The 22,319-nt window shown below is 40.1% G+C and overlaps 1 protein-coding gene across 4 annotated transcripts in view; it reads right to left on the bottom strand.

Annotated features, from left to right (window-relative positions):
* Positions 1–2,845: 2,845 nt before the first annotated feature.
* Positions 2,846–22,319, bottom strand: part of BBX (BBX high mobility group box domain containing) — a 137,531-nt gene continuing 118,057 nt past the window's right edge. For all 4 annotated transcript variants that reach the window (XM_054270254.1, XM_054270255.1, XM_054270253.1 and 1 more), the window contains exons 14-16: positions 13,185–13,382; positions 12,374–12,566; positions 2,846–9,704 (exon numbers count right to left, since the gene is read on the bottom strand). In XM_054270254.1, the coding sequence (XP_054126229.1) occupies positions 9,617–9,704; positions 12,374–12,566; positions 13,185–13,382 (479 nt within the window). In that variant the 3' untranslated portion in view covers positions 2,846–9,616. The remainder of the gene's footprint in view (positions 9,705–12,373; positions 12,567–13,184; positions 13,383–22,319) is intronic.

Genomic DNA, 22,319 nt, shown 5'->3' with positions numbered 1-22,319 from the left:
AAGAAGAATTTTCTTAATTACTGATTCAAATATGGATGAGCACTTGATATTATTTATGATGTACTTGCAGGGAAGCACTCATTAGCAACACTTACACCATGTGCCAAATACATCTGTCATCTGGGAGTAATGGGATGGTTTCAAACTGCATCACCCCTTAAGCAGCTCACATACTACTTCTAACTGGAGTAATGAAGAGTTACTGCTACAGTCACTCAAGCAAAACACAGCATCCATTCCAAGAGACAGACTTAAACTGTAATTTCCGCTTTTTTTTAAGACAACTTGGCAAATCTTGCTCTTGAAATTGGAACCTCTTGAAGACAATGAATTGTCCATCTGCTGTGATGGTAACTTCCCTGCCACCTTAGTTCTGCTAGAAAACTCTGCTCTTCAAAAAAAAAGCAAACACAGCCTTGTTGCCACAACCTGTCAATCTCTGTACCACCTACTGAAACCTGGAAACTCATGAAGGTCCAACTTCACCATTGAGTTCCCAGCTGGGTTTGTTTCACTTTGGATTACAAAAATCTATCTCAGCAGCTGCAGGCAAGCACAGAGCCCACACAAAGTTGTGGAGGCATTGACAAGCTTTTTGCCATCCTGGACAGGCTTGTAGCAAAAGAACCTCCCCCTGCCAGAGCGTGCCTTCATGAGATACACCACAGCTGGGAGTCCCAAACCAGATGAATCACGAATGTAACAGGGAATCGTCTCTCAAGAGAGAGATGTGCAGTGAATTTGCTTCAAATGACATCACTCTGACTGATGCCAATGGCAATGGCGTGCTGCAGGCTGCCTGAATCAATGACATTGGTTTTGCAAGACTGAAAACACACAAACTCCAAAGCCATTTCAAAAGCCATTATTGGACATCAAAACCAAAACTATGTATCCTAAACTACTGACAGATTGGCACTATCTGATTTCCAAATTCTCCTAAAAATTCTCCTAAAACTCCTAAAAACAGCAGAGTGTTTTAATAACCCAGTTGTGCTGACCAGGTATTAAGGGAACCCACCCTTAACAGGAAGGAAGGAAATTGATGCTCAGATTGGTCTGACTGAAGCCTGATGGTCTGCTGTAACTGGGAAGCCTTTGGTGGGCCATATATGAAACTTGTACTCCAAAGATGTACTCCAAAAACTTCTTCTGGATTGGAAGGACACCTCCCAGGACCTCAGGTTTTCTCTTTCCCACCCTTTTTGTTTTCTTAAATTGGATGTTGTTTGATAGCAACCTGCCTTCTCTCAGTGCGCTGCAATGCTAAGCATGTCATTCTGACTCAACCAGCTTGACTTTTGGGTATATTTCAATTAGTTCCTCTTGTTTCACAGGATGACAAATAAGCTAAAGTGCTTATTTCTCTATATGGAATACATGTTTTGTATTTTGTTTTGGATGTTCAAATGGAATTTCAGCTGGGCTTGCAGCAGTGACACTGTGGGCCAGTGCACTTCTGGTGAACATCTAATAATTCTCCAATCAGAAAACAATCAATAAAGCCTTGATGAAATTTCAAGTGTATTTTAAATGCAACTCTATTAGAGCTCAATTTCTTACTGTTGCTGTGCCAAGAACAGTCCACAAAAAAAAAAAAAAAAAAAAAAAAAAAATTGACACTGGATAGAAGGTAGATGTTGTATCTTACAGGTTTTATTTCAGAAAACAAAACAAAACAAAACAGAACTTTGCAGCAGAGATAGGAGCGCATCTCATATTTTGTTACAAAGTGCTAGTGTCCTACTGGAGAACTGATAGCCACATGAGCTGGTGTGAGCTGGTGTATAGCATGGCTACTGTATGCCCAGGTACACTGTGTGTCTCACTCCATGTTGTCACACTGTAGGAAAAAAAAGTCTCTCTGAAAGCAGGGTTAGCTGTACATCCAAAAACTCTGGAATGAACAATGAAAGGGACCCAACAATGGTATCGAGGGGAGAATAGCAGTGTCTAGCAAAGCATGGTGCTGGAGTTGGATGATGCCTTTCCATCCTGTGTTTTTCCAGAAGTATTAGTGGAAATTTACCTTACCTGACAGTTAAGTCAGTGGAAATGCCATGCAGTTGGAAAAAGCAACCTGAGTGAGAGCTGGGTAACAAACCAGATCTAGATGCACTGAGAATTAGCTGAATTCAGCAGGTTTTTAGTTGGAAGAACCAAATGAAAACAGAGGAGAAAAGATGGGACTTCAAGGAATGAAGACAACTGTTTTAAGGTAATTTAGTAATAAAAAAAAGTGAATAGTGATTTCAAGGTCCCTGACAGGGCATCAGATACTGACAGAACATGCATTTCTTAAAATTTCTTCCACTTTTTTTTCTCACTGAATCAGAACTTTCCTTCCCCTTTCCCATGACCTTTACATGGCCTTTAAGGCTGAAGCTTTTCCATTCCTGGTGTTTCTTTGCAGAGATACTGACGCATACCTAGTAAAGGCAGTGCAAAATTGCATACGTTTCTTCTTTCCTGAGTAAATAGCACATAGATAAAAAAAACCCTAAGTGTTTCCCTTCTGCTGCTTTTGACTCAGAGACAGATCTGCTCCCATGTGAACAGCCAGTGTCTATTGACTTCATGAAGTCTGTTCTGGGCTCTTCTGTGATCAAAAAATACATGGCAATCAAGGAGGCTTCAGGCATCCAAGGACAGAAAAGAAGAAGATCTCAAACAGTCTAATTTTCAAGCCTCAAGACTGTAAAGTATATGGGCAGAGCAGATTCCTGGTTTAAACAAGTTTCCAAAGTAGTGGGAACCCACTACCTTTATGTTTAGGCATTGATGTCACTTGCTACTTATTTCTAAAAGATAAACCATTACTAAGTTCTCTTAGTAGAACTTAAAGACTGAAATCATAGCAAGGACTTCTTCTGTGGGACAACTTCTCTTTTATCACCGTTGACTATTGACAAGCTTCCCAACTGTGCAAAGACAACAAAATCCACAAAAACGAAGTAGATACCTAGGAAGCTCAGAAGAAAACCAACCTTTTCTTCAAAAGCCTAACTGCACTGAGTCCTGGCTCTCTCTGTCCCACAATCTCCAGCTTCATGCAATGTAAGTCCACAGAATTCCAGGGCACCTGAATGGATCTGTGGATCTTCTAAGCAATGTCAACAGTGCTGAGCCAGGCTCAGAAGTTTTAAATAATAAAATGGAAGCTCCCAGTACAGACACATGTAAGGAAGAACAACTGGGCAGAAGTTCTTTGCAAAGTAAATGACATCTTCACAGTCATTGTGCAGAAGGTGAGTGGATGATCTGACAGAAAACTACAGCATACAGCTCTGAGGATCCATCTCTGGGTTTTGGCATCTTCCATTTTCTGGTGAAAATGAGCTTGTTTAAATATAAACAACCCAACAAGTTTGTACTGTAGCTAAAAACAAATTCTGCAAATACTGCTAACTCAGCCATATGTTAAAGTAAACAATCATTTGATGGTAAAGCAGGTGAAGTATCAAAGAAGCTCCATTTGAATAGTATTTATTTGCAATCATTAGTTTTAAACGGGAAACTGTTTACAGGCACACGCTAGATAACCAAAATAGAATGAACATAAAGAAATCTATTTAAAGGTCCTTACCAAATATTTCAAATATTTTATTAAATCTTTTATTCAGCTTCATTATCACAGTTTGATGTACTTTAGCATGTTATACACATGACTTAACATGTGCACTTAGAAGTATCAAATTAGAAGTTTTTGAGTAAAGTATGACATTCTATAAATGTGCTTACTGACTTAACTACACACAACTAAGAAGGCAGTAGCTCTCTTATACCATTGATGGAGATGAACCATTGTAAGGCATGTTTACCTCAAACTTTGGAGAGAATAAAACTATATATTAAGTCGAAATCCAGTGGAAATACATGTGAGAATAGAAGTTGAAGGATTGGGCTCCAAGAAAAAAGATCATAGCAAATCAGTTGTGTTGAAACTGTCAACAGATACTGGTTATTAAAAGCAAGCACTGCTGAGAAAGAAGGTTTTTGTAGCATCCAGGTCAGCAGGATCTGTGCTTTTTTCATATGTGATTTTTGAAATTCACATCTTATGCTGTTTAATGTGAAGAAAAGATACCAAAATCTAGCAAGGAAGTTGGAAAACTATCGTCTCAAAAACTTCAAAGTTGTTTTATGAGCAAACACAGGAGCACTTTAGCACAGAGTACATGCTGGAAGTCACTGCACTCCAGTGTGTGTGTGTATGTACACACACATGCCGACACATGCATGTACATGCCTCTCCTGCTTTTGTTGCCCTCAAAGACCCAACCACTGACTGAAGTACAGCAGCACTGAGGGACAAACAAGGTTTCAGCTTGGAGCTGAAAAGAGCAGACGAGCATTACATTTGGGAGCCCAGTCAGTTTTCCTGAACAGATGTGGTTTTTCCAGTGGAGTACAGGGCAGGTCTCCTGGTATATGCTAAACAGCCAAGATTCAGAAACTACAATATAATCCTCTGGAAGAACTCCATAGATGTTAAGCTATTTGCAGTAGTTTTAAAATTCTACCTCAATAAAGGTGGAAGCATGTCATCATGACCACCATAGGTCATGGTGATATGCTTCCCCCAGGAACACCATGCAAGCCCAAGCTTAAATCCAAAAGCATAGTGGTCTGTGATTGGGGCTCCCACACTGTCACAGTGCCAACAACAATGCTGCCCCTTAAGGAAGAAGGGTTTCCAGCCTAAATTGGGTGTGTTGCTGAGTGGAGATCTCACATCAAGTCTTCCTAGATTTCTGCCATCAAAGAATTAGTGGGGGAACGTGAAATAGACATCCATCTTATAAGTCTCTTCAAAGTTGTCAATTCAGTACAGAATACTGAGTATATAAGTGACTATGGTAGTACTTTGGTGAGACCATAAACCTCACTGTGCCTTTTTCTTGGGGAATTCAGGGGAGGAGGCAAGTAACCCTTTCACAGCCTAAATATGTACTTGTTCATGGCACTCAGTGTCCTGAAGGGCCTCAGCATCCTGGCAGCTGTAGTTGACAGTTCAAAAATATGTACAGGGTAGGGAGAATGCCATGAGTATTGCAAAACATGGCAAAGGAGCTCTACAACCTATCAAACAAGCACAGCAAACAAACAGCATCTAATGGATAATGTAGGGTATACAACACCCAAGTTGCACAGTTATGTTTCCTTGCAAAATCAGGACTGTGAACGTAAACTCCAGAAGTTGTTTCAAGAGCAGCACGTGGCTTACTCGGCAGCTCTGGAAACATCACAAGTCCACCACCCTTCAAGCACTGCATCTTCTCTCTGACAGAAACTGATCTTACTGAACCAAGCAGAGCTAGTGGGTCCTGCAACCCATATGACTGTGGCAGAGGCTAAACAAAAATGCTCCAGCAACATAGTTTGGCTACTACTGTATATTCAGCCTTTATGGTATCTGCTCTATATAAATGTTGCTCTTGGAAAATAAAGCACACAGCGATATACAAATGGTATCGATGGCCAAAAAGATTACATGATCATGCCTGAAAGCAAATGGAAGTTAACAAAAGTAGTCTTTTAGGAGAGGTAGCCATATTAGACTCAGCATTCAAAAAAAAGGGAGTGCACTCAAAAGGGTCAACATACATTATAGTGTCTTGTAGACCCATCATTTTTCTGGTTTCCTACATCATTTTTTTGCAGAATGTACACACCCAGGCACACACAGGTACACGCACACACACACGCACACACACCCACACCCCTATATATACACATCTAAATTCTTTTCTAATTCTCCTTTGTTGCCATAATGTTGCCATACTGAGAATAAAGGACAGCTTTCCTTACATGCTCTTAGCTGCCCCATGTCTATAACTTGCTTTCAGTTGGTTCAGTATCTGTACAGTAGCTAAACAGGCAGTGAAAATTAAAATTGCTTCAATTAATATCCTGTTGCAAAAGACAGCATCCAAACTATAAGGCATTCCCTTGTACTGACGTGACTTACAACTCTCTACTTGATACAAACTACAGAATGCTCTTCAGCCTTGTGCTACAAAGGCAGCTTTCACCCAAACAATACAGACCAAAGCTGGAATTCAAACACCACAAATCCACACACTTCTACCAGTCCCTTGTTCTTGTGCCTCTTTCCAACAATGCTTATCACTTTAGTTTCAAAGGTCATGCACCAGTGCTATAAAATAGAAACCCAAACTACCAAGAAATCTCTTGCTCCTGCCTGTGGGATACCGTATTAGTATAAAAGAGCATTCAGAGAGCTTAAATAAATATATTCTTTTCTGAAATCACAGCACATTCAAGGGGTACTTACTGCCAGAAGCAGAGCATTAAGTAATCTCCATAAATATTTTCAGAATAATTTAGTCAGAAAAGACCTGTAAGATATGAAGTTTTGATTGATTTGGTCTAATACCTGGAAAATAGCCTACTGTGGGGATAAGAATCTGCATCTCAAATGTTCTGCAGAACATATTTCCCATATTTGTATACAGTACTAGAACAATTAAGAAGACATTACAGTAATTTTCTCCCAGCTTCTTAGATCTGTAACTTCGGCTATGACAATGCATTTCGTATGCCTCAGAACTATGAAATACTGAAGATGACTAAATAAATAAAAGCCAAGGAAAACTGGGACAGTACTGCATTTTACACTTGAGACAAGATTCCCCCCTCCCATGGATAAGTCATAGAGGACAACTACAGTAAATGCTTGTCTTTTTTTTTTCAAAGAAAGATTTATACACAGGTTCAGATCCAGAAAATAATGTGAAATGCATAAATATTGATAGCTTTAGCTAAGTTAAAATGGGTTCAGTAAAGTATGATACAACATATTCAGAATAAACAAAGCAGAAAAGCATCATATTTTGGTTTGCTTGAGATATACATAAGGTGCAACAATTTCTTCTCTAGAGGCATTTGTGGACAATGTGTTAACAGGTAACAGTGTTTGCTGGTACACTGAAGTACACACAATAGCAGTAAGATTTTCCAAAATGAAAGCAGCTGAAATTAATAAGAACTAAAACAAATAAGGAAAAAAACCCAACCCCAATACAGTAAAATATTGGTCTGAAGTTTTTGTTGTGCTAACAGACTTTGTTACCTGAAAATACTGATACCCCTTCTAGCAGATTCAGGGAAAATTCTAGCTACTCAAAGACATCACTCATAGAACCAACAAAGGCAAATGCCTAGTGAACTATAAAGCTTTGCAGGATTTCTGCTACTCTCAGTGCCTAATCGCTTAAAAATTAAGCATATCTACAAAAAGGTTTGTAAGTATCTGAAAACAGTCATATCCAGTAAACTGACCCAACCCTACCCCCTCTCTAAGGGAAAGTCAAGGAAAAGCAGATCAAGTAAGATATTAATTAATATAGAAAAAAGTAATTTTCTGTTTCTTTTAAAAAAGGTACCATTAATATACAGAAATATCTCCAGGAACAATATTGAAATTTAAATCGAGGAAGGATGGGGTGCTTTGACAAAAATATATCTACTCTAAAGGTTTCTAGAGAAATAAGTTAGTACCATTGTCAACGTGAACGGCCTGCACTGTAACATATTTGGATTTCAGCTAATTATAAAGTGGTCCAAAACTCCAAAAGCCACCCTGCTGTGACCCACAAGTTTTAAGTCTTTTAAATTTTTCCTGTCTTGTTAAAATAACTTATAAAACTTTAATAAAATCTTATTTAAAATACCACCATAAGCTGCAATGGCATTCTAGGGGCTCTTAGATATTTAGTCACCTGAATTTTTAAAAAAGCCTTTTCACTGACTCATTGGTTTGTAAATTTTGTTGTTCTCTTGTTCCCTTCTCTCACCACATGCATCCTCGATGTTGCTGTTTCAGTGACACTTCCCCAGCTACGTGCCTTTTGTCGGACCTTTAATCCTTTCTTAAAACTCTTGTGGTACACTGTATGTTGTTTCCTGACACTGAACCAGAGACTTTCACTTAACTACAACAATGAAAGGCTAAACCTAGCAAGCATTAACAATTACTGTCCATATGGCTATTACATCAAATTAGTTACAAAATAACCTCAAAACACATTATCAATTCAGTCAAGTATAAATAAGAATGCCTGATAGAATGATGTAAACTTGCATCATTTAAAGACTTAATTCAAAGAACTTCAAACTCAATCTAATACTATCAAAAGTTCAGCCGGTATGACGAAGACTAATAGAAAATTATTGCTGGAGTCCAATTTGGTAAATTGTTGTGCTACAATGCAAAAAGTAGGGAAACATCTTGTGCTATAGAAGAAGTACCCTGTTGAATTTGTAGCTTTAGATCAATTACTAGTGATCATTTTGCATCTATTGGTAGGAATCAATGCTTGGTTAAACAATAGTGTAAGTCAGAATAGTGAAGGTAACAGGCCAAGTGATACACTTGGCCTGCTTTTGGGATGTATTTATGACAGCAAAACACAAAAATTCAACACAAGCAGAGACAGAAACTGGCAGATGGATCTGTTTTGTAGTCTGAATTCAGTCAAACGCTACTCTTCAGTTGTAGTTTAACTGTATACAGCTTTCCACTTTACCAACACAAACTGTAGTTGGCCCTTTATGCAAACTCTGAAGCCGATTTGGACTGTGCATAGTAACTACAACAATGCCAGTGTCTGTAAAATGCAAAAGGTATGTGTATTGGTGTACACTATATCGAAACGTCATGGTTTTAAGTTATTCAGAACTGTGAAATAATACTAAGGTCACTTTTGAAAAACGCATTTGCAGTACTTTTTGTTTACAGGAAAGTTTCACCAAGTCGCTCGGCTATCTATGCAAAAATAAAGGAACCCTCCAAGGCATGAAAGACAAGTCAATTATCTGCAATATTTCTTTTCCATACACCACACCTTTTTCTAATGCACATCATCCTGGTTATTCAAAGCTAAATTAAAAAGAAACAAACCCAAACGTAGCCTGTCAGAACTTTTCCCAGTAAACTCTACCACTCTGGTGGCAAATATAAAAGTGCAGAACATCTGGACCACGTGGCTGCCCAAACACCGCTAACAATGGTACATCTGTCCAGGCTGCCTTGAGTTCTCTGGAACAGGTTTTAAATTCATTCTACAATATAAACGTAGGCATAACCTATTAATATAAACCATCTTAGAACTTAAATCTTCATGTACAAAAATGACTAAGAATATCTAATAGTAACTAGTGCAGTGCGTCAGTGTTTTTGTTGGGTTTTTTTTTTCTTTTTCATTTAGAATAACTAGATATTATATGAAACTAGTTGTCGTACTCTCTGGTTGGTAAAAGAGATGCTGTGTGAGCTAACAGTAAAGGCAGCCTTTTTCACACCAACCACCTGTTTACTGTTTAAAAGCCTTCAATAGAAAGCAAGCTCTGGGATCATTCCACTCCATTTCAGTTCATTAATAGACAGTATCACCCTCCTACATACTGGGTTCCAATTTGAGGACCTGGCCCAAGTTGCTAATGTCTGGCTTCCAGTGAATTCTGGGCCACTCAGAGCAATAAGCACTTTATTGCAGTCTCTAGTTCCATCATATGGACTGACTAGCTTCCCTTGGTAAAGACAAGGCTAGGATATTAGGTAAAGCACAATGTTTTACAATAAAGTGGAGCTTCACTGGTCAGCGCAGGAAATAAGCACTGGAGCCTGAGACATTTCATTTGGCTGTCCATCATGTGGGAGAGGTGTGGCCCTCTGACTTCTGCAAAAGAAGAAAAGAAAAGCCACCCATCAATACTTAGAGCACAGGAGGTGCTGTTATCAGACCAGGAAAGACAGGAAGCAGCAGTTGTAGGGTTTAGCACCCGACACGGACACGGCAGCACGGTAACTCCTCACTGCTGCAGGTGCTCACATACTCTGGTTACACCTGCTTTCAGAGGAGTCCCTGCAACAGTAATACATACAACAGGACAACCTACATCACAGTGCAAAGGCAGGAAAAACCAGATGTGATGGTATTTGACTACACAAAGCAAAATACAGAGCATGAGAGTAAGTTAAGAGCGCACAAGTGCTGTGACTCATTTTGTAAGGGAATTGCTGCAGCCCTCAGACACAGAGCAGATAGCATGTGTAGCAAAAGGTAAATGCACAGAGGCACAGATCATGTTAGTGTGAGTCAACAGGCAGCTTTTAAGCAATATGGAAATAGACTCATCAGCACAGTTGCACTGGGATTCCTCCACATAACCTGACTACATCAGCCTAGCACATCTCTTTCATTACTACAGCAGTGTTAATTTAAAAATGATCTCTTGGCACAGGGCATTGTAAAAATAAACTGTGCCAGAATTACGTGCTGGAAATCAACATCAGTCATGGTATCAAATGGACTTGGGAGAACTCCTTTGCAGCTTGCCTTTTAAAAATACATACACCAAGCATATCACTGCCTGTTACTTACTCTCACAAGTAAGGTTCTATTTTTGTTACAGTATTTGCCATTGGTAGCAATGAAAATCTGGGGCCTGCTTCTTATTCACACCAGGGACACTTTACCTCACTCTGGCCAAACTAAGATCCCCAGCAGAGGTACTCATATGCTTCACACAAGGGGAGTGTAATGAAGTGGCCCTGGCACAAAATGCAGCTCAGACTCACAGTGCTTAACCAGGGCATGCACAAGGTAAATGAAGATAAGCAGAAGACTCCAAATGAAAACCACGCTGCCAGAAGGACTCCATGTCCCAAGGCTCTATGAAACTATTAAAAAAATACATTCAGACACTGAAGAAGCACATCAAGCAAACCTCCACTTCTTTTCTTCACATTTCTCGATATTTGCAAATAAAGTGAGTTACAAAAAGTAACAACTGTTGGCAGAGTAGAAAACAGAGAAGCATCTAGCCTGTAAGATTTAGTTTTCTGTTTTGACTTCCATTTGCCAAGTAAGTGAGAGACGTGGGTAACTTTCTACTGGAAGAGTCCTTCCCTGTTGTCATTTCACATTCCTCAGGATGATTACCAACTGGCATTTCCAACAGTTGTGGGATATTTGCCCATTTGGTATTTTCAGGCCTTATGAAAGGTGCTGCATTGCCCAAGCTACATAATGACATGACAAAAGATGGGATTCAAAGAGAAAGACCCAAGCACAAAGCTCTGCAAAACATTAGCTTGCTTCAACAAGGACAAGAGGAGGACAAAAACATTTAAAGAGGCACAAGGAAGAAAAACCACAGCAGAGCAAATCCTGTTGCTTTTGTGCATTTCTGGTCAGTGTTAATGGCAGTCAATGAAACCACAATGGTGTGAGTGAGAGCAGAGCTTAGCACAGCACTTCCAAAAGTTCCATTTTGTGGCTTATGATGACAGACTGACTGCAGTGTGAAATAATTTCTCATCCAACACTGCTTAAGCAAGACAACACCTTCTGCAGAGAGGAACCAGCACATCTATTTCTTTTAGGGTTCCTGAGCTTCAAAAAAGCCTTTGAGCATTTGATGTGCAGCCAGAACACAAAGGACTGGGTTCATCACTGGGGTCCATGAGAGGAACAGTTAATTGAGGTTGTGAATGGTTTAATGAACTCCTGCCTTGAGGAGTTGCTTAGGCAGCCAGCAATCTGTCAAATGGCATCTGCAGAGGCTGTGATGATTTCAAACCTGCCCAATGCTCCCTCAACAAGTTTTCATTGCAGGAGAGGACGGAGTTTCATATCCAGTAAGTTCCATGAAAGAACAACACTGGACAATCAAGAGCCAAGGAGGACCTGCTGTAATTGATTTACTCCCATCACAGGTCTGACCATTGATGTACTGTACTGATTCATAAGTAAGTAATTCTCCACCTGATCTGTATGGATGGCCTACTCAATAACTGAGAGGACCAACCTAGGCTACCACGGCTTTCCATCAGCCAGAGTTGTTCTGCCCCATGCAATTTTGCAGATGCTTTGCCTTTTACACAGCAAAGCACAGGAATAAGAATAACTAGTTAGCTTCCCTCAGCCATGTTCAGCATAAAAAAATTAATCTCAAAATGTATTAAATTTTCTCCACCATCTTAGGTTTTTGGTACCTGGAAAATGCAAATCATCATTCAGTAGCTATTTAAATCTGCTGTTATCTCACACATAGCATCTGATAATTCTCAATCATTAGGATCTCAAGGAGCATATGAACCTGTTTACATACAAAAATTGGTACGTATGCTTACTGAGAAGGATCATTTTACTAACTGCTAAACATTACACTGTCATTTAGGTGAAGACTTAATAATACTAAGCAAGTGGGGTAAAGCATTCATAGAAAGCTGTGAAAGGGGAAACGTAGGCCAAATTAAACAGTCTGCTATTCACATCTTTCTGAACAAGCTGTCAGCCACATACTGTTTACTTAAGACAACAAGAAGAAAAGAAATCCATACCTGTGTACATTTTCCATGGCTGCTACTTCTGCCAGAGCAGCTAAGCTAAAGAATGCAGACACCGCTGGCATATCTGACGTAATACTATGATTTTCTTCTGTCTCTGTGTTTCTGGAGCATTCACTGTTGCAGTCTGCTTCTGCACTTGATGATTTTTGAAGAGTACTTTGTGGCAGCTCTTTTGGCTTCTCCTCTGCAAAGAAAGAAAGTTAAGCATGCAGACATAGTCCATAAATCCACTGCAGCCTATTGATATGCTGACTAGTCTGGTGTTAACAGAACCTGTACCTTTAGGATTTTGATTCTGCCAGTGTCATCTGATTCATGCTGTAACCTCTTCTGAATCAAACTACTGGGTCAGAAGCACAGTACTAAGTTTTATGAAGCAGTTTACTGACTTTGCATTCAACTGAATGTCATCTTTTCGCTCAGGCAAGAGAGCTTTTGTGTATGTTTTAGATACAGCAGTCCTGAAAGATTATCTTACTGGAGAACTCCAACAGGGACTCTGGCATTACTGGAAACAAATTTTGAAAGGTAACCATTCTCCATTTCTCTCTGCATCAGTTCACAGTTCTTAGAGTGCAATACCCAGGGAGAAAAGATAAATTTGGTCATTCAAATAAAGGAAGTTGGCCATTATGGACTCAGTGATTTCCCAGGTGGTTGATAGCTGTATATTAAATAATGACCATTCTAAGCAGGTAAGAAAACAAGCTAATTAAAAACCACTGCCCTGATAGGTTGCTTGTACCCTCAAACCTTCTCCAACCACTCAGTTTTAATGAAATATTAACTCAAATTTCCTTACCCAGTGTCCCTGCTGCTGGTGACACTCGCCCATCTGCTGTTCGGACAAGATGCGTGATCTTAGTTTTCCTTGCTTTCCTTTTCTGGCTGCCAACTAAAGGCTCATGCATCATTGCTGGCTCTGGAGTGTTTAGGGCAGATATAGAAATTTTATTCTTCCAGGCACTCTCACTGGAATTTCTGTCTTCTAATAGTATGGCTGGAAGAGAATAAAAATGCAACTTTAGATGTAGAATAATTCAACCACTAGCTATGCTCATTTTGCATCTATCTGCATAAAACTGTTCCTCACAGGTACTCAAGAGTATAACCCATGCCAAGACACGATCTGAATGCCACAGATGTCTGCAGTGAAGTAACAGAAAGTAACAGAATCCATCTCAAAGACAATACTGAAGGTTCAAGTTTCTAATATTTGACAAGAAAACTGTGAGATTGGCAGCAGCATTGGAGTGAGAGCAGGGCATTGCTCTGTATAAAACATTCTGCAACAGAAGATGCCAGCAAGTGGCTAAGAGACAAAATGTATTTAAGGAACAACAAGGGTCTTCACATAAGCTTATCTTAGCTCACAGACGGACAGACAAGCAGAATTCAGCAATTCCTGACTAAAACCTAGTCTTACCTCTTTAGTCACTCTACATCAACTCCTCTAAGAAAGGGAAATACTGCCTTTTACAAAATAACAAGCTTTAAAAAACACCCCAAAGGCTGCAAATAAAAAAGCATAAGTGGATCATAGCTGAAGACAAGCATGCTAAAATAAGGAAGTAAGCATGGAATAGAATACCATGACAGAAATACTGCCCATATAAATTCAGAGAATGAGAAAGTAACAGTTTAAATCTTTCTCAGCAGCTCCAGTGTTGATGTTCTGAAGTAGCTTTTCACCTCAAATTGGAACATGATCCCAAATTTTCACTCAACTAAAGAATCTATTTTAATCTTGTTCCAAAAGAAATTGGTCAGATAGCAATTACAAAACCTATTTAAACTCCCAAAGTCTGAGCTCAGTGCCTAGTAATCAACTGTTTGTTGAAAATAGTTGAAAATGTTGAAAAATCAACTGTTGTTTGAAAATAAGCCATTTTGCTGATTCCACAGGGTATCACTAGTACATGAAGGCAATCTGTGACATCCTTTTCCCTCCTGTGATAAAGTGCTATGAAGCCTGCCCCATCTGTGATCACTATCAGCCAGGGTTAGAAAGAGGCTCCAGGTAGCAAATGCTCAGGTAATTTTTTACAGGTGCCTGTCCAACCTGTTTTGAAATTGGGAATACTCATGATACCTGCACCAAGGTCTTGAGGTATTTTTTCCCAGTACATTGCCATCCTGAATGATTACGTATTTTTTCCTAATGCCTACACTTCATCCCTCCTGCTGCATTTTCAACTCATTATTTTCTTTACTCTGTCAGGTTATACCCCATCTCTTTGCAACAGTCCTTGATATATTTTCTACAGCTCTTACTGTATCTACAGTTAGCTTACTCTTCCCTCCAGTTTCGTTTAATCTTTCTCCCTGTTTTAAAGACTTTTTAAAGACACATCTGTCACTTTTTGGGTGGTTTGACCAGAAAAAATTACACACACAGAACTTAAGCCAGAGTGCAAACAACTGCTCTTTAAGAAGGCCTAAGAAGTGAACAATTCCAATCTCCTGCACTGAGACTGGTGGTGTCACACAGGAGCATCCAGCCCCACAAACCGTGCACAAAAGCCTAACTGTTGGCCTAAGTCTGCATGGTCTTTGCCTTTCACGTTAGTTTGAAACTGTTTATTGTTAGTTTTGTAGATTTAATGAACTTTCTATTCAAAGATATAGCTAATAACACCTTTATATTTTGCTGGCTTTTTAAACTGTTCATTGAGGACTAGACGGAGAGAATAGCTGTAGCACATTTCATCTTGTTAGCAGTTACCCTTTGCTCTTCTGTTTGAATGGGAAGGACCTCTTACTGTTTCATTGTCTAAGAATACAATCAGATCTAGTACATGCATGCGCAGACATTTGAAATTTTCCAAACTTTAATTTGTTTATGATTTTAATTCACCTATGTTCTCCTGTAAAATATTTTTGAACTTGTGCATGTTGTTTATTTGGAAAAAAAGCACAGTTTTAATTAGCATTTTGAAGTGCTTAGCTCTAGCTGCCAACCTCTCCAGAGCACAGCTTTGCCATAAAACTGATTTTGTTGTAGAGAGTGCTCAAGAGAAAGCACAGGAAAACATCCACCCTGTAACAGTCCAATTAAGGAGAAGCACCAATGACTGCAAATGTGACTTTCAAGTAACTCAGCTGGGCCAACAGTGAGATGTTCAGATAAGCTTTGTGCATCGAGACCAGGATGTTAATTGGAATGTATAATTAAATAGGCAGCTTTCTCTCCAGATTTCTTATTTGGGAATTCATAAGTGTTGATTATATTTTAATGTAATGGTCTGGTTGTAGTACAACGCTATCTGTTAATTCTGATTTGCTCTAATTAGCACTTTGACACTGCTGTCTACTTCTAGCTTGATTGAGTTTATAATGCTTTTAATCTTAGTACTACAACCCACTATTTTATTTTTTTTACATTTAATAAAAACATTAAGACATGATTTCAAACAATGAACAACATACGATTAAAAGAGACTTGATTTGGTATGCATTTAATTAGATGTGTTGTATGTCCGGTCACTAGAAATTAACTTGATTGATCACTACAGCTGAGGTTCCCTCTTATATTTTTCTTTCTTATATTGTATGTGTCAAAAAAATAAAGATTAAAAAACCCTTGAAAGGTAAAATAGGCAACAGTGGAAGACATAAGGAGCATATGATGTTACCATGTTTGATTAAGAAACAGCAGAAAACAGCAGGTGGCTGTAAAAACTCAGATGCAGTGAGTATATTCCCTCGCCATGTTTTTATATTGTTTTATATTCCCTCTCCCAGGTTTTTATTTTAATCCTTGAAATAAGACTTGAAAGCCATCTACCTTCCTTTTTTCCTCTAGCTCTAAAAAAAGCTCTTTGTCACTTCAACATAACATTGCTGCCATACAGTCCTGAAGAAGGAAGAATTGAAGGTGAACAGTGATACTTCGTGTGTGTGGGCGCAGGGTGACTGTTGAAGGGAAGAGCATCTTTTTCTCTTCTCTAGCAGTCTTAGTGGACACTGGGTTTAGAAATCATTTCACTGACTTTTTTACAGAGTATTATTCAAGTAGACATAAAACCTGACTTGGAGATCACACAAAGGCTTGACTGGCAAGACCCTTAGCGCTGACCTCTAGAGGAGAGAGAAGTCCATGTTTCAACAACTCTACATCTAAACTATGTGCTCCTGCAGCTTCTTCAAGAGGAACAGCATCCCACTGCTTCAAGTGACAAAGGTATATCCATGCAGAAGCTCCAAATCAGGACCTGGTTTTGTTCTGCAGGAAGGATAGGACTAGCTAGGTTTAATTCCCTGTAGTTTTCTTTAATCCATTTGATATCTCATTCTGCTTCCACACTGTCCTGCATTCAAGAGCTGTCCCAAGAGGAACTCAGCTAATTTTCAGGGGAACATTGTCTAGACATGAAATGAGGTTCTGCAGTTACTGAGCATTCCTGCCAACATGTCTCCATGACAGTGGCATGGGCAGAACTACCAGGCTATCTTTGCAAGCAGAGTTGAGAATGTGCCATGAAGGTGTGGGCCTGCAGGCATGCCTACACCACGGTGGCAGAAATGACTCTGAGAGAGACATATCCAGAGGTCAATGCCAGATGGTTTCCTCAGCTAGGTTTGTTAAAGGTCTGCATGGACAGTTTATCCTATTCTGCAGGCATGTAGAGGACATGTAGTCTTATTTCCCCCCATCTTTGTCAACAAGGAAAACAAAGTCAATTGAACAGATTCACCACACCACAGCTTTTCATATGAGCTTTTCAGACCAAGCCCCAACAAAACACAGACTTTACAGAATTTCTTTAGTGATGCCTGTTATGAGAAAGAGCTGCAGAAGTTTAACCACACTTAGTGGAGAACAAACTCTCTGTGGGTCTAAAAATGCTGGTATCAAGGAAGAAAGGTGGGCTTAAAAGATTTAATTGTCTTTATGAAGATAAACAGTGAAAATCTAGCCAGAGAGAGCACCGCTTCAAGTCATCAGTGTCTACAGAACTATTTTACCAAGGAAGTGATGCCAGACTGACCTGGCAGAAATTCCAGCTCTTCTGACAATAGGAAACTGCTACAATACTGCTTTGGGGCCAGGCAGCACACAGAGATGCAGCAAGGTCTGGGGATTAACAAGCAGAGATACAAAGCAGCAGATGGTCAAAGCAGGTGCAAGAGACAGCGGTCTGGGTGGGAAGCTCCGCTGCAGGAGCCTGTTCTGATCCAGCCCTCCTCCAACCAGAATGGTTGCCAAGGGCACAGAGCTACTGGTTCCCTCTGGGGTGCAAGTGCCACAAAACAGGGCTCTGATGTGTGTGGGAGAGCTGCTGTAGGAGCAGGCACAGCGACAGGGCTGCTTCACGTGTGAGCCGGTGCTGAGACCAGTGCATGGGTTCATCCTCTCTTCTCCTCTTCCTGTGCCAAGGCCCATGTTACAGCTGGCTGCTATACAGACCATGCAAGAGCCTCAGCACAGCTCACTAAGTGTACCTGCAAAGATGCAATCACTGTGACTTGTTACTTCAAGTACTGCATCCCATGAGAAAGCCTTTCTGGTGTGGCAGAAAAATAAAACTCCCAGATGAGTGTTAACTTTCCCAAACAGGCATGGGTCCAGCTGTGCTTCTGTCAGCCTTCCTAAGGAAGAGATGCATCTATTGACATATTAAACTGCATTACACTGTGCTCTCTGTAGCATTTCACTGGGGTTTAACTGGGCTGTACCCTGCTCTATGAACAGCTGCAAACTCTTAACATGGTGATGTGCACTGGTGCTGCTGTGTACAGTGTGGTCAAAATACACTCAGATTTTCCTACCAGAGACACACGGACAACACAGCACAATCACATTAAATCTGCCTCTACTGCACTTACTTTCCTTCATTCCTAACAGATGCACACAGGCACACACACTTTTCAAGATGAAAAAACATGAAGCCAGCATGACCTCTGCTGACAGCAATCCTTCCAAGTGTCTCCTCTGCAGCTATACAAACATTCAAGCTCCTTCTTTCTGCAAAATTAACTTCATAAAAACCAAAACCACACATTAGTTAGACTTGTGACACATCACAAGTACAGACTAACCACAGAACGGAGTGGAAGTTTTCATTTATTGTTTGATTCACAAAATGTTAAAATAAATATTATCTGAATTGAAATGAAGATTCTGGGATTCCCATCTTGAATGTTGCAGAATATGAGATAGCTCAGCCACACAGTAAGAGCCTGTTGTCTAGGAACTCCTGGATAGAGGATGCAGATCTGTAGGCAGCATATGAGGGAGAGGCTGTCCAGCATTTGCTGAGGCCATGCCCATACTGCCCTTTGCTGATCAACATTTTGGTTTCAGTCACTAACAGTACATTTCAGAGTAGGCAAGACTCCAAATTTTCTCCCCTCCGTAATTCAGGGGAAAGTGCAGTTCCCCATCAATATACAGACATCCTTTCCTCTGATGATTATATGTGGGCTGTGTAAGGCTCCTAAGTTCATGTCTTTGCTTTAGTCTTGGGAGGAACTTAGCAAGCTGGCTCTGCCCCAGCATATGCACAGACACATCTTTAATGTTTAGAAACTATGACATTATTCACATGCTTAACTTCCAAGGACATGCCTCTGTGCTGTGCTGGAATGAGGCCAGGGTACTCAACACTTGCCAGGGTTGAATCTTTGATCATAGTGCACACTTCACTTTGTATCAAAACAGGCTGGCTTCTTTTAAACAAATGCAGGGTTTGACATTTTGTTCACTCACATTTTATCTGCAAATTTTACGGTATTTATATTTTTTACTCTTTATCATCTATTAAATGCTTTCTGTTTCTTTTCCACTAGGAGAATTTAAACACTCATTTTTCTTAATAATTTATTTCTCCATAATTTGTCTATTAATAATTCAGGAACAAAATGTGAATGACGCCAAATAAAAATTATGCTAATGTGTGATGCCTTTTTTACACCAACATGGAAGCAAGATAGTTACTTCTCATAAGCAACTGCCACAACATATTCGTTGTACAAATACAACAAGACAGAGCAAGTAATTTCGAATTATTTGTACTACGGAATGCAGAAGAGCAGGCAGAGCCTATGTGGGAAAATAGCATATGTGCAACAAAGATGACAGAAAACACAGCATCAGGAAAGGAGAGGAAATTACATGGCCAAGTATCAGGAAAAGATATTAACCATTAAGGTAGCTGGGGAAACTGGAGATGGGAACAATAATTTTATTATCTTAGAGATGAACACGGGTGGGGACAAAATTAATGGAGTTAAGTAAGCAGAACTAGAGAGGTTTCTCCTACATTACAGGAACAATGCAGGAGAGAACACCACTGTGGAACAGAGGAATAGACTGGGCATGACTTTAATAGTGTGGGCAACATGATGATAAAAGAAAAAGCGCCCAGGGAAGCAGGCTAAGCTATAATCCTATACATACTGTACACTCAAAAACGCCTCTCAAGAGTTGTGAGTTCCTAGTGTGCAGGATTATGATACTGTAACAAGAAAAATATTTTAGAGATAGCAGGCAGACAAGGTCCAGAACATAACTTAAAAAACTGCAGAAGGTATTTTCAGTATGAAGCAAACAGAAAGCTGGTTTAAGATTTCTACAGAGGCAGGGTTGGATGCTGGTATTTCTGAGATCTGGTGCAGAAACAAGCGCCTTACGTCCTGACCAGGCTCTTGCACCTTGACCAGCTGCAGTCTGCAAAGTTCCAGCCGGCAAGAAATCACAGGAATAGTAGACAGGGACATGCAAAAATGCTCTGGCAAAATAATATGGTCACTGATACAGAAGAATGCAGATAAGAGCAACCTAAGGACTACAGAGCTGTGAGCTGTAGAAAATAAAAGTTTTCGGGGCCTACTGCAGAACTGCCCGTGCTTTGTCAGCTCTGCTGCATGGCATCTGGAACAGGGAAACTGTAATTAAAGGGAAATGCCAAGCAGAAACAAAACAGCATCATACTGGAGTAAAGTAATATCAACTGGAGCCAGAAGGCAATGGAATCACAGCAGACAGGGAAAATAAGGAACCAAAGCAGTCAAAGACAAGATAGCTGAGGTGTCTCTGCCTAGAAGCATTTCCCCAAGACTGAATTGAGAAAGAAGGAAGCTGAAAACCTTAATTAAGCAATGCACCAGTACCTGTGTCCGGAACATTAAGCTTCTTTCTGTGCTTAAATTTGCTGACAATTTTGTGGAATAAGTTCTTTTTCTGAGACTGGAATGAACCTACAGACAACATTAATAATACATACTTTTAATCAGAAGCTTGAAAAAGAGTACAACAGTCACACTATGTACTGCACAACCTCCCCTTCCTATAATACAAGTTACCATTTGACAGGAAAATACAAAACCTGACCTTCTGCCTGGAGGGACTGTGGAGGCTTTCCGGAAGCTGTAGTTCAATCCACCACCTCCCCATGTTTAAGTGCACACAACACATTTTGGGGAATGAAACCCTTAAGAAAGCCTAGCCATACAATAAAACAGGGGGTTTTCTCGCTTACCTAAAGATATACTCTCTTTTGCACCTATACTGGGCTTGGCTGGCAGGGAGTAAACTTAACAGCGCTGGAAACACACGTATGGTTTAGTTACTGCTGAGCAGTGTCCACAGACCATCACGATCTCTCTCATTCTGGCACCTCAGGAAGTAGGCTGAGGGTGCTCAAGAGGCTGGGAGGGGACACAGTTGGGACAGCTGACCCATATGGGCCAAGAGGCATTTTGCACCACACTCAGCACAAAACTGCGTTGAGGAAAGTGTTTTTTAAAGTTGTCCATTGCTCAGGTACTGGCTGGACATCAGTTTGCTAGCAGTGAGTGCTGGCTTTGGCATTACTTGTTTCCTCCCTCCAACTTATGAAATTGTCTTCTTCTTGATCCAGTGTAAGTTTTGCAAAACTACTACACCCAGGAAGTACTTTTCCTTGTTTTTGCCCTTCCTATTATCTTCCATATCCCTTTGTAGGAGGGAGCAACAGGGTGGAAACGTACTTACCAGTCAGGACCAACCCACCACAGGATGCAAGAGCTACAACTGCCTTTCTGGTGACCAGAAATGAGATTTACTAAGTACAAAAGTTAAAACCTCCGGAGGAGGAAGGTGAGGTTAAGTCCCGCTCATGGTATCATTCCTACTTTGTCCGTGGAGTCTTTACTAGGAGCAGTCAGAAGACATCTTGTGTGACATTGGACCACAAAATATGCCACTATCAGATGTCATCAAGAAGTTAGCCTTTGCCTCATCAGGGGAGCAGTCAGGTATAACAGCAACACAGGCATAAGAGATGCATAATCTCCAAAATGCAAAGCAAATATTAGGGAGTTTACAGGAACTGAACTTCAAAATCTTATTTCCAAAGACACAGTGGACAAGCAATTCTTCAGATTAGTTCAGAACAGACCAACCAGACAGAAATGAGATGCTATGCATGTGACATGATTTACAGCCTAACAAGCAAGTGTCCTTCCCATCTCTATCTCACTTGTAACAAGATTCTTCCCACCACAAATACTGGCCTTTTCCACACCTCCTCATCCTTAAAAGTAACCAGACACAGACACTGCCTACTGGGACACAACTGCAACCATACAGGAAATGTGCAATCAGGGTAAATCTACTTATACATCTGCAATTTGCCATCTCAGACTCCATATGCAAAGAAAATAAAAGAGTAAAGTGTGTAGCAAATGGAAGAAGTATTTAGTCTTATGAAGTGAAAGCCATTCATAGACACTAGGCTGTCTCATTGTCCTAGGTTACAATATAAAGATGTATTCTCTTCCCATCCTCAAAAGCTGTTGAAATCAGGAGAAGCATTGTTTTTTATTATCTCCTGTTAATGGGCCCATCAATGCCTTTCCACATGACTCAGAGATAACTCCCTCCAGGATCCATTTCTGTTTAATGAACCCACCACATGACTCACAGAACAATTTCAGCCCATTGTGAGATGCC

Source organism: Melozone crissalis, unplaced genomic scaffold (genome assembly GCF_028551555.1).
Source record: "Melozone crissalis strain CALT ecotype California unplaced genomic scaffold, PUWL_Pcris_2 ptg000009l_1, whole genome shotgun sequence".
Classification (NCBI taxonomy): Eukaryota; Metazoa; Chordata; class Aves; order Passeriformes; family Passerellidae; genus Melozone; species Melozone crissalis.
This window is presented reverse-complemented; position numbering and strand designations above follow the sequence as displayed.